The sequence below is a fragment of the Nelumbo lutea genome, chromosome 2, assembly GCF_056320005.1.
Source record: "Nelumbo lutea isolate HS-2025 chromosome 2, American lotus-T2T, whole genome shotgun sequence".
NCBI lineage: Eukaryota > Viridiplantae > Streptophyta > Magnoliopsida > Proteales > Nelumbonaceae > Nelumbo > Nelumbo lutea.
The window spans coordinates 2402202-2418878 of record NC_142685.1 but is presented as its reverse complement, the minus strand read 5'-3'; the positions used below and the strand labels follow the sequence as shown (position 1 = coordinate 2418878).

The following is a 16677-nucleotide window of genomic DNA, read 5'->3' as shown; positions in this document are numbered from 1 at the left end:
TCAATTTATATAATTATATCAAATCTCTAATTGATGAAGCAATGATAATAATAAATGTCCAATATGCTCATTTTTTATGTATGCGTTCTTATTTCTTAAGTTTTTTCGTTCTTTTTACCATAACTGAATCCATTTGGACCTTACAACTAATTCAATAATGCATGTGTCGTGGGGTTAATCAATCATGCCTATGCGAGTTTCCAATTCAATACATTTCAAGGCCTTTCGGTCAACGAACGTGTATGTTTGTAAGCGTATTGTATAAGTGTAATCTAAAGCATATCCTGATAGTGATACTTGTCTTAAAAATTACTCTAGAACCTTGTTTTTCTGGTAATTAACCACAGCAGCCCGCAAGTGTATCTGATTAATTGATTACCAATTCGAGGGCTAACAACTTCGTTAAAACTTAAAACATGGGTGATAAATATAGGAAGGAGGGAGGGGAGATATTTTACGGCATCCTCCTAGTCCCTAGTTCCCCTCCCGAGACTGGTGAAATTTCAAAGCGCCAATAAGGTGACCCCGGCTGGCTCTATCATATAAAATTGAAGAGGCTGCACCAATGCATGCATGCCATCTATTCAACTATCTGCTCATGCTAATGTAATGTAAGTGACCATCATTTTCATTTAAGAAGGTACAAGGCAACCAGTTCTTCATTCTCCTCAAAAGAGGCTGCTTGCCTTTCACAACAGGTGGGAGCCGCGAGGTCGAGTGTACCCACCCCTTTTTCTAACCTTTTTCAATTAAATGACCAAAGTGACTGTACATCTGGGTTCGAAAATAGGCCCCCAATGTGAGTCCTTGCTGAGGTTGAGTTTCCAACACCATCGCCTGAACCATGCCCAATTGCCCAATCACTTCTGCAACACCACAGGACAAATGAGCTTTCAGATGTCAATTCACTTAAAGCTAAAACAGCATTAGGTCTTACAAATCAAACAAGCAAGAAATTTAACCAAGGAAATGGATACTTTTATATTTTAATGAGGAATAGCTAAATTTAACCACCCAAAGATTTCTCAAAACCCAAAACAAATGTGGAAAACAAATCAACTGTCCCAAATCCAATAATAATGTGAGTTCACTAAGTTCATGAACCAGAATAGCAGTATGAACTTACAAGAGAACATTCAACTCACAACTAGCTTCAAGGTTTGGGCCGTTTGGCATAACAAGAGAGCTAGCATAACTCCCTCCAAAATCCTACATCCATCCCCCGCCACCCCCCCCCCCGGTCCGTCTCCACTGCATCCAGCAGAAAACTTTACCAGCAAGTGAGATGCCACCCTCAATCAAATCTCATATTTGCCAAGGAAACTACATGCATTACCCAAGCAAAATCCAATCAATGCCACCCATCAACTCCTACTACATGCATAAGCCTTGGTCCATTTAACTATCAAGATTAAGATTATATGAACTATGGAAACATATACATCTACAAGAGTCCAAGGTCATTGCTTTATACAACAGACTAGCCATTAATGTAAGATAACTGGCCATATTGTCCCTTATCTCCATAGAAGTCCCAGTAGGATTTTCCTCAAGAGAGCACAACAAAATGGCGCATCTGATGGAAAAAATCAAGGCACATCGTGATTATACTTTGCAGATTAGATACCAAATGCAATAATAATGGCAAAAGATCTTTTTTATGCATAAGCATCTGCCACACATCATTTCTTCTATGAGACAGCTCCAATGCTCCAATTTTCTGTGTGGATATTAATGTAATTATGATGGAGTCCATAACAATCACAACTACGCCATTGACTCATCAGCCATCATTATTATTTTGATTGAATGGTGGAAAGCATGTATAATCAGAAAAACACATAATGAAGACAAGTATTGAGTTGCTTTATTTGGTCCTAGGCGGAACCACCCAGGACACTGATACATTACTCCAGCAGAGGAGAAATATTCGTATGGAGAAGCATGACAGCAGTTGTTATAGACAATAATGGAAGAAACATTTTTTAAGCAAACCAAAATCTAATGAGGCATTAACTAATTTTATAAAACTCGGAGGTATACACAGTGAAAATCAAGCAAGACCTCCTTCCTTTCACAATGTAAGGTCTCCTTAGTAATCAGTGACTTCATCCTCAATGACCTCGTGTTATGGGGCCGGGAATAGGATCGCGTCATGGGTTGGTCCACGGAGAAAAGCTCCTGTTTTCCCTTGTTCCTCCCCTTCCTAGCTGAACCTATCTTGGCGTCCTAGAGGGTGATTTGTCCAAGAGATCACCGAACTCTCCTTTTACTCTCTTTCTTGACTGGAAATTTGATATCCTCATTCAATAATGGAGTCTCCTTAAATAGGAGATCACAAGAGTCCTAATCAAAGGAAGTCTCCTTGCTGAATAGGGAGACTTCCAGTTCTATCTTGCTAAGGATAAGATAAGCTAATCCTAATCTGATAAGCTACTAACAAGATAAGATAAGAGCAATAGAATAAGATAAGAACAAGCAAGATGATCTAATCTAATCTAGATAAGGCTGCTGTTGCCGAATTGGGTAGGATGGGAATCATTGAATCACTACTGCCGCTGGCAGTGGGTCATGTGCCTATTGCTGCCGGTGGCGACGGTACGTCTTCCCGAGGAATGCGTCCATAACACATCAACTCCTAGGGAGAATCCATGATATGGTTACCTACTCCATCCAATGGTATAAAACTGAATTTTGATGAATCAGCCTAAATCCAGGTAAATAAGGCATTGGAGGAGCTTTTCAAGACCACAGCGATGACATTCACTACATATTCTGGACCACTAGGTGTTGGGAATTCTATAAAAGCAGAACTCCAAGCATTGCTGCAAGATATCTGACAGGCTAGATCATTAGAATACTGAAATCTGCTTACAAGGAGGGATTCTAAAATGATTAATGGTTAACTGAAAAGAGAAGGTCCATGGAAGATTAGACATTTGATAAGGGTAGCGAGGCACTTGGCGACATTATTCGCAGCTGTATCAGGCTAAATTCCTAGATCTGCTAACATTTTGTTGACTCTATAGTGCAACAACAAAATAGTAGGCAACTAGGCAATCTCTGATATAGGATTAATAACCCTGGGATAAAGTCTCTTGTGAATTTAAAGAGCCATCTAGAGCTTTGGAGGAGCTCTAGGGGCTAGTTCTTTATATATTGTCTAGAAATATTTTGTATAATGTTTTTGGGAGAGCTGAAGAGAGAAAATCAAAGCTAACAAGTCAGATTGAAGAAATCGATAGGAAGGAGGAAAAAGGACATTTGGAGGAAAGAGAAAAGGAGAAGAGAGTTAAACTGAAAGAAGAGTTGGAAGTGACTTTATTGAGAGGGGAGATGACATGGAGGCAAAAATCAAGAGTGAAATGGATCAAAGGAGATGGGAATACAAGGTATTTTCACAAGGTAGAATATGGAAGAAGAAGAATCTTGTATCAATGCTAGAATTGGAGAATGGCACAATCACTCAACAGGAAGATATTGCTAAGGCCTTTGTGGATCACTTTAAATCAATTTATAGGAGGCCTTTAACAGAAAGGTGGGATGTAGAGGGATTGGATTGGCCAATTTTGGAGAGTACCTTGATTTGGAGAGGAATTTTGATGAAAAAAGGTGAAGAGTGCAGTTTTTCTCCATGGATTGCTGCTCTAAGGCTCCAAACCCCGATGGGTTTAACCATAGTTTTCTACCAAGATTGTTGGGAGTGGATAGAAGAGGATCTTTTGAAAATGTTTGATGAACCCTATCAGGGGGGTAATTAATAGAGGTATTAATGCAACCTTCATCGCTTTGATCCCCAAGAAAGTTGGTGTGTGCCATCCTAGGAACTTTAGACCGATTAGCTTGGTGATGAGTCCGTACAAGATTCTGGCCAATATACTATCCCTTTGGCTAAAAATGGCCCTCCCCTTAATCACCTCTCACTTCCAAGGTGCCTTTATCCAAGAGAGACAAATCTCGGATCAATTACTCATCGCCAATGAATGTGTTGAGGGGTTTAGGAGATTGGGATGTAAAGGTATTCTCTACAGGTAGAATTTGGAAAAGGCCTATGATTATGTGGAATGGGATCTCTTGATAGAAGTATTAGATTTGGAAAGGGCCTACAATTATGTGGAATGGGGTCTCTTGATAGAAGTATTAAAGAGTGGTTTCAGAGCTAGATGGTGCAAATGGATAAGATGATGTTTGAAGATTAGAGAATGGGATCTCTCTTTACCCATATGGCTAAAATATTGACCAGGTTGATATCCAAAGCCGATGGGATGGGATTGGTTAAAGATTAGAGAGTTGGCAAAGATAGGGTGGGGTGACTCATCTTCAATTTGCGGATTGTTGGTTCGGTTGTTATGAGTGTTTAAGTTGGTCTTATTTGTGTCTTATGTTCTTAGTTATTGGGCCTAAATCTGTTTAATGTTTTAATTATTTATTTGTCTAGGTGTCCCATCACTAATCAAGGGCATTCTAGTCCGTTCATGTAATATTATTTTATAATCATCTATATAAACTTGTTGGGTCGGCTGAAGAGTGGATGCCGCCTCTCTCAGATCTTCTCTTCTTCTTCCTCTCCCTCTTCTTCGACTGCTGTAATCCAGAAAACATGGCATCAGAGCCAGGTTCGTTTGTCTGATTACAGCCGTCACCTTTTGGTCCTTCTCTTTTTTTCCTTTCTTTTCCTTTCTCTCTTCTGTCTTGGTCGCTGTGAAGAAACCCTAGGGCTGACAGTAGAGCACAGCATGGTCTGTATCTAGGGTTTCCCTTGGTTGTAGGGCCCAAGGGAAGTTTGTTCCAGAAATCGATGCCCTACTAGACACCTTACAACAAGTAGTAGCCATTTGGCTGCTAAGAGAGATCTGTGTGGAACAGATCTAGGTGGAAGGGCTGACTTCGACAGTCCTAGTTCGGTTCGTACAGTTGGTCACAGTCTACTACAGCAAAATTCAAAGTCCAGTCCAATCCATAAGAGTTCTGCACTGTACAGAAGTGGAGTGTTCTTGGTTTTAGTTCTGTTACAAGGGGTTTTTAGGCCTGCAACAGCTACGGTAAGTCTGAAACTGTGCTCTTTGCACTGAGTTTTTCAATTGTGATCACTGTAAGAGGAAAAAGATGTCTTCAATATCGGGGGAAGTGTCTTCTAGGGATAATAGACCTGGTGGGAGGTCTCCTAATCTGGAAAATCCAAATCTGCACAGCTTGCAGATCACCAGTGTACTGTTAGATGAATATAATTTCAGAGAATGGTCTGCTTCAACCATGCTCTTCATTATTTCCCGGGATCTTACGGGTTATCTAGATGGACAGAAGAAGGAACCTGCAGTGGGTAGTGCGGAGTATGCAGCATGGCGTAGGGAAAATGCTACTGTTATGTCCTGGCTGCTTGCTTCGATGACTTTAAGAATGGCCAAGACTGTTCAACACTTTCGACTGCTGCTAAGATTTGGGAGAAATGTTCTTGGCTGGTTTAGACCCAATGTTTGAGAGCATAAGGTCTCAAATTTTGGGAAGGGATGAACTGCCAGATTTACATCATGTCTATTATCTAGTAAGGAATGAAGAGGTTAGGAGGAAAGATATGCAAGTTGACACTCTAACACAGCCAGCCGACGAGTCTGTTGAGCATTCAGCCATAATTTCTTCAAACCAAAAGGGGAACAAGCATTCAGACAAGAGGCATCTTAAGTGCTCTCATTGTGGTGGTGAAAGGCATGTAAAAGAGACTTGTTGGGTTCTTTATCCTCATCTGAAACCAGCTGCTTTAAGGAAAGACAAGAAGCCCCAGAAGAATCAAACAGCAAGTGGGAATCATGTTACTAGTCACAGTGGTGGTAGCTCGAAGAACACATCTACAGTAGCATCTTGTCCCATGGGACAGACTGCTAAATTTCCCCACATCCAAATCCTTGGGTTTCACTGCTGATGAGGTAGAGGTCCTTAGTCGGGCCTTAACCAGTCTAAGGACTAATTCTCTTGCTTCCACCTCTCTTGCCAAATCAGGTATTGCCTCTGCTTATAGTACAACTAATTCTATTGACTCTACTTCTTGGATTATTGATTTTGGTGCCACTGACCACATGACACACATGTCCTCTTTACTTTCTTCTTACCAATTGATGTCTGGCCAAGATAAGATGAGGGTTGTTGATGGTTCCCTCTCCACCATCTCGGGGAAAGGGGGAGTTGACCTAAGCAAGAACCTCTCTCTTAAATCTATTCTACATGTTCCCAATCTTACTTCCAATCTCTTATCTGTTTCGAAACTTACCAAGAATTTAAATTGTAATGTAACTTTTTTTTCCTACTCATTGTATCTTTCGGGACAGATTGACGAAGAGAATGATTGGGAGCGATCATAAGTGTGGAGGTCTCTACTATTTTGATGCAGACAAAGTTTAGTTTGTGAAGTGTTAAAGAGTGGTTTCAGAGCTAGATGGTGCAAATGGATAAGATGATGTTTGAAAACTTGCCACTTTTCAGTCTTAGTTAATGGGGTAGTAAAAGACTTCTTTGGTGCCCTTAGAGGAGTGAGACAAGGGGACCCTCTTTACCCTTATAGCTAAAGTATTGAGCAGGTTGATATCCAAAGCCGATGGGATAGGGTTGGTTAAAGGTTAGAGAGTTGGCAATGATAGGGTGGGGTGACTCATCTTCAATTTGCGGATTGTTGGTTTGGCTGTTATGAGTGTTTAAGTTGGTCTTATTTGTGTCTTATGTTATTAGTTATTGGGCCTTAGTTATTGGGCCTAAATCTGTTTAATGTTTTAATTATTTATTTGTCTAGGTGTCCCATCACTAATCAGGGGCATTCTAGTCCAATCATGTAATATTATTTTATAATCATCTATATAAACTTGTTGGGTCGGCTGAAGAGTGGATGCCGCCTCTCTCAGATCTTCTTCTCTTCTTCTTCCTCCCCCTCTTCTTCGACTGCTGTAATCCAGCAAACACGGATGACATTATTATATTTTGTGAACACGAGGGTGAGCAAGGTGCTAGAAATTTGAGACTCCTACTGAGCTTATTTGAGAAAGTGACAGACCGTAAGGTCAATTTGAATAAGAGTGTGGTAGCAGGGGTGAATATATGGCAAGAAGAAATAGGACTGTGGGCAAGGGAATTAGGTTGCTTATCATCTGATTGGCCCTTGAATTATTTAGGTCTTCCTCTTAGTGCAAATACTAGATACGTGACCTTCAGGAACTTAATGAGGGATTTTCTTTGGGAACCGGGAGAAGAAAAGAAAGATCATCTGGTCAAATGGGAAGTGGTTAGTCAAAGTAAGGTGGTTTGGCTTGGGAAGAATGGTCATTGTTAAAAGGATTGAGAAGTTAATGAGGGATTTTCTTTGGGAATCGGGAGAAGAAAAGAAAGATCATCTGGTCAGATGGGAAGTGGTTAGTCAAAGTAAGGAGTGTGGTAGTTTGGGCTTGGGAAGAATGCAAGAAAAGAATTGGGCATTGTTAGGAAAATGGTTGTGGAGATTCCCGCAGATTGTGGCATAAGGTAGTGGCTAGGCCAAGGTGCAAGGCACATCAGGCGCACCAGGCGAGCGCCTTTTGAAAATGTTGCGCCAAGGACCTGGACAAGCGAGTCACCTACCCTAAAATGCACCTTGCCTGTGTGCCTAGGAGCGCCTTTTTAATCACTGAGCCAACAGTCTGGTAGATCAACTAGCAAAGCAAGGGGTTAGCAGAGAACAGTGCTTTTGGGCAACTTTGTAAAGCTGAAAAGAGACTTTTTATGTTTTTTTAGGCTTTTTGCTGTTTTCTGTTAAGTTGTTTGGGGTAGCCAAGGCTACCTATGATCTGTACTGATTTTCTCCTTTTAATAAAATTTTAATATTGCTGATCAAAAAGAATATTTTGTATAAAATGTATCTACAGACTGTACATTTTTACTTATCAATAAAATTCCAGTTACTGATCCAAAAAGATGAATACTGAATTATGTTCTCAATTTGCAAGATTATAAATAATGTGCAGAACTCTAATGTCATAACTCAAAATTCATATTGTTTCCTCTAGTCACACGTCTAAAGTGTACTCAACAGAACTCAACTAAGCCTTGTCCCAATTAATCCTTTTCTTGATAAATATCAATAATATTTTATTATAAACAGCAATAACATACAAGATTTACAAGCAACCCTTGTGGATATTATCCCAACTTTATTTTTTGGATTCTTAAGGATATTATCACAACGAATCCTTTAGTCACATGTCATGTATAATTTACCTGTGATGAGTCCTTGATTTCTGTATCACCTTCAATTCACAGATAAGATTATCATTTCTTGCGAGGAAAAGGAGTAGGGTGGCAAAGCTAGTTATCACCTTCAATCCACAGATGAGATTGTCATCTGTTTTCTATTGAACCCTTGTCTTACTAAAGTCAGCCATGCCATTTGGTGTTCTCTGTTAAGGGTGCAACATGGATTGGCAGCCTGAGTTAGCATTTTACACTGCTTTGGGCCCAGGCCCATTTCAAATTTTGAAAAAAGCCAACTCGAGCCCACCCAAGTTGCACCTCTATTCTCTGTATTCAAGTGAATGTAACTCTCAACTCCATGTTAATTGGTTCTCTTCCCTTAAGTTGTGTTTATAACACCATGAAGCGGCCTTCTTCTGTAGCATTCAATAACAATCCCACAATCTCTTTCTACTATTGATATCAGTGTAGCTAAGAGTTTTCCTCATTTTAGACCATGTAATAGTGTTTGGGGGGTGATAGTGGAAAAGTTGACAGATAAGTCACCCTTACTGTCACTCTACGGAACCGTACATGAGATTTTCACCTCATATGGCTCCTCGTTCAATTCTTTCAAAGTCATTGGATCCTTTTCCTCGTTCAAGAATCTCCTCCCTTCTTCCACTCCGTTATCAGCCTTAATGAAGTTTTCTTGACCAATGGGACCAGACCAGAACTTCATCCACATCGTCTCTAAAAATTCCATTACTGCCAACGGCCCTGAGTTGTCCAAACTACACCCGCGTCGTAGAGAAAGTTGAATTGAATTGAATTCATCATAAATTGTAAGATTATTTTTGTTTCTTATAAAAGTGATTTTACACCACTTTTAATCCGTATCTACCATATATATACCTAAAACAATAGAGTTTACCACTTGTATACCAGAAGCCTAAGATGATTCAATCAAGTTTGACTTCAAATTCATACAATCCACATATCTTTAACCTATAAATGATGGGAAATAAACTGAATATAAATTGTAAAAAGTCTTTAATAATCTAAACAAATCATTTTTTTAGGTAAGGGCTTTAAAACAAGTCTCGCTCAAAAAAAATAAATAGAAACAAAGAAATGACAAAGTAAAGAATTCGCTTATAAAACAAACCTTTTTTTGAATGTCATGGGAAGAAGAATTTTGTGTGGATTCAGGTTCTCAGTTTTTTGTTCACTTGCATGTTGTTTATTTTATATTTCTACTTTCCTATTTTGACTAGGCTCTTTCAGCTGATGAGCTCTACTTATTTTGGTCTTTGTTGGATCATTTTGTCCTGCTAGGCTGCTACTGTTAAGACTTTGATGGTAAAAATTATGACAAAGATAAAAAGATATTATGATTAAATTATAAAAACTATAATTATAAAATTATTAAAAAGATAAAAAGCAAAACATTATAATTTTTTTTGAAAGGTAAAGTAATAACTTTATTGATTAAGAAAAGAACTCAGTACAACAAAAGAGCAAGCCACAAGTAGCTGCTCAGATTTCAGGACAAGTTACAGATCCCAAAGCAAAACATTATAATTAACCCTTCTTCTAGACATTTTGTCAGGTTTGATCCTTTCAAGGTAGCTTAAGTGTTGGGAAGACCATTAGTGAAGGACTGAGGGTACCTTTTTTTATCTAAATTCCAAAGCTTTATCCATTGCTTAATTTTAAAATGTTTCCCAATACTCATCAATCAAAAAAAAAGTCCAATACTCCTATTTCAAATAATGGTTTTTTCTCTATAGCAGGAAACTGTACCCTTGGAATTCAGGAGAGGTTTTGAGGGGCCACAAATCAGCTGATGTCATTTCCATTCTACCATTTTGAAAGTGGTGTTTTTTACCTTATTGGGATGGTGATAATAGGATTTGGTCTTGTGACTGGTTCTTCTTGTGTTCTTCCTTGTTTAAGGCTTCATTTCCTCCTTTCTGGGATGTGTTTCATTGGAAAATGAACACTTCTGAATTCCTTTAAAGGATGAGCCATTCTTGGTCTCTTTCAATCCATAGATGTTTTTTTTTTGTGATAATCCATAAGTGCACTTTATATAGCTAATTATGGAAATCACTTTCAACTGGATAGCATTGTTAAAATTTTGTTTATGGTAGTAAGGACTTGGGTGCATACCGTGCATTTCTTTTCTTTGTTAAGTGTTAGTGATAGGTCAGTGCCACCTACTGATATTCATATCCTATTCAAGCTCTCTTTCTTCTCCCATGCAGCTAAACTTTTTTAGGCAATGCATAGATGTATTCTATTAACTCTCAAAAAAGATAAGTATGAGCATATTCCTTATACAAGAAGATGCTGGTATATGCATGTACACCATATACAGTTATCCCCAATTTAGAATAAAGGATAACCAATTCCTAGTAACAAAAATGAGAGAAGGAACGTCTATTAAAATCAACAAGTATAATAACCAAAAAGAACACAGTATGCTTAATTTTTCCAATGAACACCATCACCACTTTGCTTTCCTTTAGAGATCCTATTATTATTTTATCAGCTTTTGAGGTCCTATTATTTCTCAACTACTATATGCTCTAGCCGACCAATCATGGGAAAATAGTGAGAAATAGCATGAAAACAGCTTTGTTTTCTGCCACATGGAAGTAAGAAATGCTAAATTCTTCTCCAAGAGGGGGGAAAGGTTCTTAGAACCTCCCTGAAAAAGGTTAGAAGATAAACAAACTTGTCCCTAGCAGATTCACATGCAAGAGAATGAGGGGAGGCGTGGTTTGAAGCAAGGATATAATACTCCAGGTAAACTTTGGGGTTCACCTACCCACTGTCTCTCTCTTATACTGTTGCCTTATGTTCAAGAGAAGCAGGGCATTTCAGTCCATATGAAATCATGATGAAATCTATCAGTGTAACAAAGTTGGAATATTCCTGCCATAGGTAATACTAACCTTTTATTCTGTATTTAAAAAAAAAAAAACCTAATGTTGGTCCCAGCTATCTGGGGTATTGGGAGAGGTAAACTGGATATGGTCTACCATCTACTCTGTACTCTATTTTATTTATATGAGTGCTAAATGCAAAGCAAAGACTTTCTTCCTTTCTTCTTGACATCTAATTAATGGTGTTGACTACAATTGCATATCGACTACCAAAATATAATAGGCTTAAATATTAAAAAAGTGGATTCCTTTTTCTGTAGAGCAAAATGAGAAATTTGAAAAGGAATACCAAGTATATCCAAGATTATGCAAAAATATACATGAACCAACCTAAAGGAACAGCACATATAGAAAAGAGGAAAAAAAGTAATTTCATGTGAATACAGCAGAAAAGAAAATCCTACAGGCAAGAAGAGATCCATTGATAATATGAATATGACCAAAAAAGCTACATTCAAGACTAGCTAGTTTGCCTCATCTCTACTCGAATGAATCTGTCATACATATAGAACAACTGAAATGGAGAAAAAGTTCAGTTACTTGGTACTTACTTGGACCAACTATTGGCTGGAGACAGTTCAAATCGGTGGCTGGCTGCTGATCTTCCTGGACTACTGTAAGTTATTTCATTTCGAGATATATCTTCCCCAGGATTTGGCGGAGGAAAATGATCATCTCCATTATCTGGCAATGGCTGGAATACATTCTTCTTTGTCCACAGGCTATTATCATTTGAAGCAATAGCTATAGGATTAAATATTCCACCATTCTGGCAACTCCCAAGATGTGCTTTTTGTGGAGATCGAGTGCCAGGGGGCACATGGTTCTCATTTGCAAACTGAGTTGCCATAGGTTTTTGAGGCAAAGGGTACTTGACATCTTCCTGATTCAGTTTGCTCTGTCCAAGAGGTGAGAGCCAGCTTGCAGATCCACCTACCAAACCGAGTCCATCCTGCCCAAGTGGAGGTGAGCCCCACATTTGCCATGTACCTTGCTCATGCCCATTGCTTGATTCATTTATAGGTGAACTATGCAGACTATGCAGATCACATGTCTTTTGAGTGCATGGGAATTGATTAGAGGTGGCATGCCTTTCTTCAGCAACTCGTAATCGTGAAATGGGAGACTCAATTGGAGATGGCCTGTTAAAGTCAGCAGAGGCAGAAGCATTCTGTAAAGAGCGAGGCTTCTCTAGTCCCAAATCCGTTCCAAACCCATTCCCTATGTCCAATGGAAAATTGTCAAGTGACTCTGAAACTGGCCCAAGTAAGGACTCTGGATCAGGAACATAACATGGATCTTCAAAAAGCTCTGGTTCTTCTGGGATAAATTCATTTGTTGGTTCTCCAACAAGGGGAAACATGAAATCAGCTGCAGAAGAAGAAACTGAACCAGCATGTGTTGAACCATTTGGAAAAGGAGCAAGAGTGAAAGGCGATGATACTCCAAAATGGATTGAATTAGCCAAAGGATAAGATGGTGATACTTGACCAGTCATCTGTGGGCTTTGAACATCTGGCTGGGGTTTCTGAATAGGCCTGATTATAGCGTTCACATTGGATGATGGAGGAGTTGCCGAAGAGCGAGTAAATAATTGCTGCCATGACTTTTTTGGAGTTGTTCTTTGTAGCGGTTCTGAAACCACCTGATTATTAAAAAATAGAAATAAATGTGAACAGCAGTCAATAGAGTAGTAAACACTATGTCAATAGTTATGGTTTATGTTACAAGAAAGAGAAAATGTGACATGCTTGAGAACACAATCTTCAATAAACACTCCCAAGTATCATTTATGTCATCCACTAACTCATGGATACACTTCTAAATCTGTTGACAGCCTTGGTGGGTTGATAGGGCATACTGCAAGATAGTTTGGCACTCAAATCAACCATACGATTCAAACATCCAGAAGGAAGTCAAGAGTGACTTAGAAAATTTACATCAATGATTCATTTGATCATAGGGTTTTGCAATCAAAGTAGCATCCAACCATTTCAGCACTTCAGATAAATCAGTTGTGAAGCAAAAAAGATTTTACAAGGGTAAGGTCCACAAAGGATGATGTCTTTTTGCTTATAATAGGAACTCAAGCAATGCAATGCTTATATACAACTTATAACCAAATTACATGTATGAAGCCAGAAAAGTTGAACACAACTTACAGGACGCTGGAAACTAATATCAGTGGTTTTGTCATCTCCATTGAAGTTTAATTTCCCAGATGTATGTTCAGCCGAATATACCTCCCTACGATTGACAAAAGCTTGGACATGATCAACAGAACCACTTGATTTGTTTGTTTTTGAAACAGTAGTTGCAGAAGCATGAGTACCCTTTCCAAAGAAACTAGCCCCATTAAAAGCTTTAGAAGAAGAAAGAAAAGAACCCTTCACACGATCGAAGTACTTATACCCAGTGCTTCCTCTATTAAAATTGTTTGCAGTTGTAACCTTTATACCATGCCCCACCTCAGAGCTCTGCAGCCTGATACTTTCAGTTGTCATTTTCTGAAGTTCTAGCCTTTCTATCTCATTCTTCTTGTCAGAATCCCGCCTTTTTTCACTATCCCTACCAGTCCTCCTTTCCAACTCCTCCCCATCTGAATTGCTTTTACTAGATCCTTTGTCTTTCTCCTTCTTTCTGTCTTGTCGTTTCCTTTCAACTTCTCTCTTACTATCCATTCCCCTGTCAGGAGCTGATCCCTTACTATATTCTTTTTCCGCCTCCATCTTCTCATCCCTCAGCCTCCTTCGTTCTTCCACTAACCTTGCAACTTCTTCCCTCTGCTTTCTTTCTTCCTCCTCTAAAAGTTCTCTCTCTAACCTAGCCTGTCTCTTCTCCTCGGCTTTTCTCCTAGCCTTTTCCCCCTTGCTCTCATGAAAATTCACCCCATTTTCACCTTTCTTTGACAATATCCCCTTGTGTTCTGCATCTAATGATGTATCTTCTCTTTGAGAACTTACCCTAAAAATCTTTCTCCACAGCCACCTTATGCTCAAGAAGAATGATGCCAACATCTTACAAGCACAAACAACAACACCGGAATAGGACTTCTCGGCCGAACAACAGTCATCATTACTACTGATGTATCTACCTCCATTCTTCCCCCAATAACTGGACTTCCCTGCAAAAGACCCACCAACCCAACTGCCGTTTTCTAGCCAATCTTGACCACAAATCCAACCATTCTCTGGCCACACCTTTCCATTCCATATCTTCCCGATTCCAGAATTACCAATCCCCAGTCTAGCAGGCCCTGGCATGTCTAAAACTGGTCTTTTAGAGATGTGACCGCAGTATGAGCACATAAACCGTCCACCACCCGGGTTCTGATCCCGATAAGGGGTTGAGCAATTCCTACACCGACGAGTAGCCGTCTTGCGGAGCTTTTGCATCTCTATAGCTTCAAACCTCTTTCTCTCTCTGAGACGAGCGCTCCTACGCACCCTCCAAGCTGAAAGTTGCGGCATCAAAATCTCGTACCAAAATAGGGTAACCAGGAGAACCAAGACACAAGCCAACCGCGGAGACGTAACCTCGAACCTGAACGGCGGTGGCAATAACTGCGAAAGCGCCCATAGTCCAATAAGTGGAATTACTAACCACGGAAGCATGGTGGCAACCCGCCGAGACCACTTCTGGACCACGCACAGTATACACATTATCCTTTACCCCGCACCTATGATCCCCAAAGCAAAAAAAGAATACCTAAGGAAACCCTAGAACAAAGAAACCGTTCTTCAAATGGAAGCGATTGCCCAGAACATGCCGTTAAAAAAAGGAAATGGTCGACAAACGAAAACAGCAGCCTCCGATCTTGTCCGGATTGCAATCAAATGTCATGATTTTTCATCCAAACATAAAATGTGGAAGAACCAAACCGAAATCCGGAAACCCCACAAATACGCAATTTGGCCCACCAGGATCTTTTATTTTGAAACTCGATACAGCTAAATCCCTGAAACCTTAAGTGAGAAATCAATCGATTAGGGTTACCGACCAGTTGAATTCTTTGCCGCCCCAACTCGTATTGTTCGAATTCATACAGAAGAGAACCATCGATACCTACCGAATGAACAAAGAAATTGGATAGATAAGATGCCTCAGACTTACAGATATGACGCCCATTGCGAGACGGGAAACCCTAATTTCGCCCCTTTTTATTCCTCCCTTTCTTTCTTCGAGGCTCGGTGTTTGCTGGAAGCGCCTGTTCGTTCTTTCGTTTTTTCCCTCTTCTTTTATTTGTTTTTTCTTTTCTTTTTTTTCACGTTTCACCTGGGGATAAGAAAGAGAAAGACGAGCAGTTGAGGGATCCCAAAGAACTATTATTAAAAAAAGAGGGGGAGAAAGAGAAATGGGAATCCCCTTGCTTAACCTAAATACGAACAAGGTCGTGTATTATAAGAAGGGTTAACTGTTAAGTCGCTTTTATCATCATCATTATCGGATTTTATAATATTTTTACATTATTATAATAATCACTTAATTTCAATCTCTCGTCCTTCATTTCAATGTCCAAAACTGAAGTGTTTGAAATGAACAGGGTGATTTGAAGATCATGATTCATGCGGGAACGAACGATCACTCTGAATAACCTTATCGTCTTCATCACTCATATTGGTTTGAAAAATTCAAAACGCTTACAACTTGCCACGTCATTATATGTCTGAAAATACGTACTCGTATATGGGTTTGGGGACCCATATTTGCCACGTCATAGAATGGTTAGAAATTACACCCACCATTAGATTAGATGGGTCCCATTTAAACATAATTATCTATTTTTTATCTTTTTAAATTTTGGATAGATGAAATTCTTATACTTATTGGACACATTATCTGCGGAGGCGGAGCTACCTATTTTGAATTTATATATCCGCCCTGCCGTGCCGTCTAATTAATACAGGTGGAAAGCGGTCCTTCCCCCCTTTGCTTGCGACGGATATAGTGACGTGGTATTTAAATAATTAGCAATTTACATATGGCGTGTATCGAAGAATGAATATACTATATGAACCATCACAAGTTTCTTCAATCATACATTGTATTTTCCATATTGCAATTGGGTGCTGAGAATATTGCACCATTCTTTTTCATAAAAACGATGTTGGGGCATGTGGAGTTGTAAGTAACTGTTTTTTGGAAAAAAAAAAAAAGTGGTGTTTTTTTTTGTTCGGAATCCGTACTGTTACATAAGCTGTTTTTTGATAAAGCAATATTGGTTTTGTTTGATATCAGTGCTACCAGCAACACTTTCAGCATGGTCTATATTATCTAACATCTAAGATGATGCCACATTGATATCTCATCATTACACCGATAGCAGCAACGCATTGTTTTCTTAGAAAACATTAAATATGGTGTTACTCTACCACATTTTTCTGGTTTTCAAAACATGGTCGAGAGCAACAATTTTTTTGGAAAACGGTACTAAACAAGAGTGTGCTATTTGAAGCATCGCTTTCTCTGATGTGACGCCTATGTGACACCGTTTTCTCAAAAATGGCATCAATGCCAATTGCCAAACATCGCCTATGTG

The 16677-nt window shown here is 39.3% G+C and overlaps 1 protein-coding gene across 2 annotated transcripts; it reads right to left on the bottom strand.

The window, feature by feature from the left end:
• Positions 1-297: 297 nt before the first annotated feature.
• LOC148868067 (uncharacterized) lies at positions 298-15707 on the bottom strand. 2 transcript variants are annotated; one of them, XM_088973138.1, is made up of 3 exons: positions 13301-15707; positions 11690-12783; positions 298-866 (listed from the first exon to the last, which is right to left on the bottom strand). In XM_088973138.1, exons 1-3 carry the CDS (start codon positions 14798-14800, stop codon positions 746-748), a joined length of 2715 nt encoding a protein of 904 aa, XP_088829264.1. In that variant the 5' UTR covers positions 14801-15707; the 3' UTR covers positions 298-745. The 2 variants fall into 2 exon arrangements, with proteins under 2 accessions (XP_088829264.1, XP_088829263.1); XM_088973137.1 differs by lacking the exon at positions 298-866 and adding an exon at positions 1318-1576 and having other exon boundaries at positions 13301-15504.
• Between the last annotated feature and the right edge of the window lie 970 nt (positions 15708-16677).

What these genes read in the sequence shown, in the direction of transcription:
- LOC148868067 (XM_088973137.1), bottom strand. Translation starts at nt 14,800, where the DNA reads ATGTGTATACTGTGCGTGGTCCAGAAGTGGTCTCGGCGGGTTGCCACC. An exon ending in ATATTAGTTTCCAGCGTCCT is followed by an intron (nt 12,784 to 13,300) that starts GTAAGTTGTGTT and finishes TTTAATAATCAG; the next exon opens with GTGGTTTCAGAACCGCTACA. An exon ending in CCAGCCAATAGTTGGTCCAA is followed by an intron (nt 1,577 to 11,689) that starts GTAAGTACCAAG and finishes TTTTTCCATCAG; the next exon opens with ATGCGCCATTTTGTTGTGCT.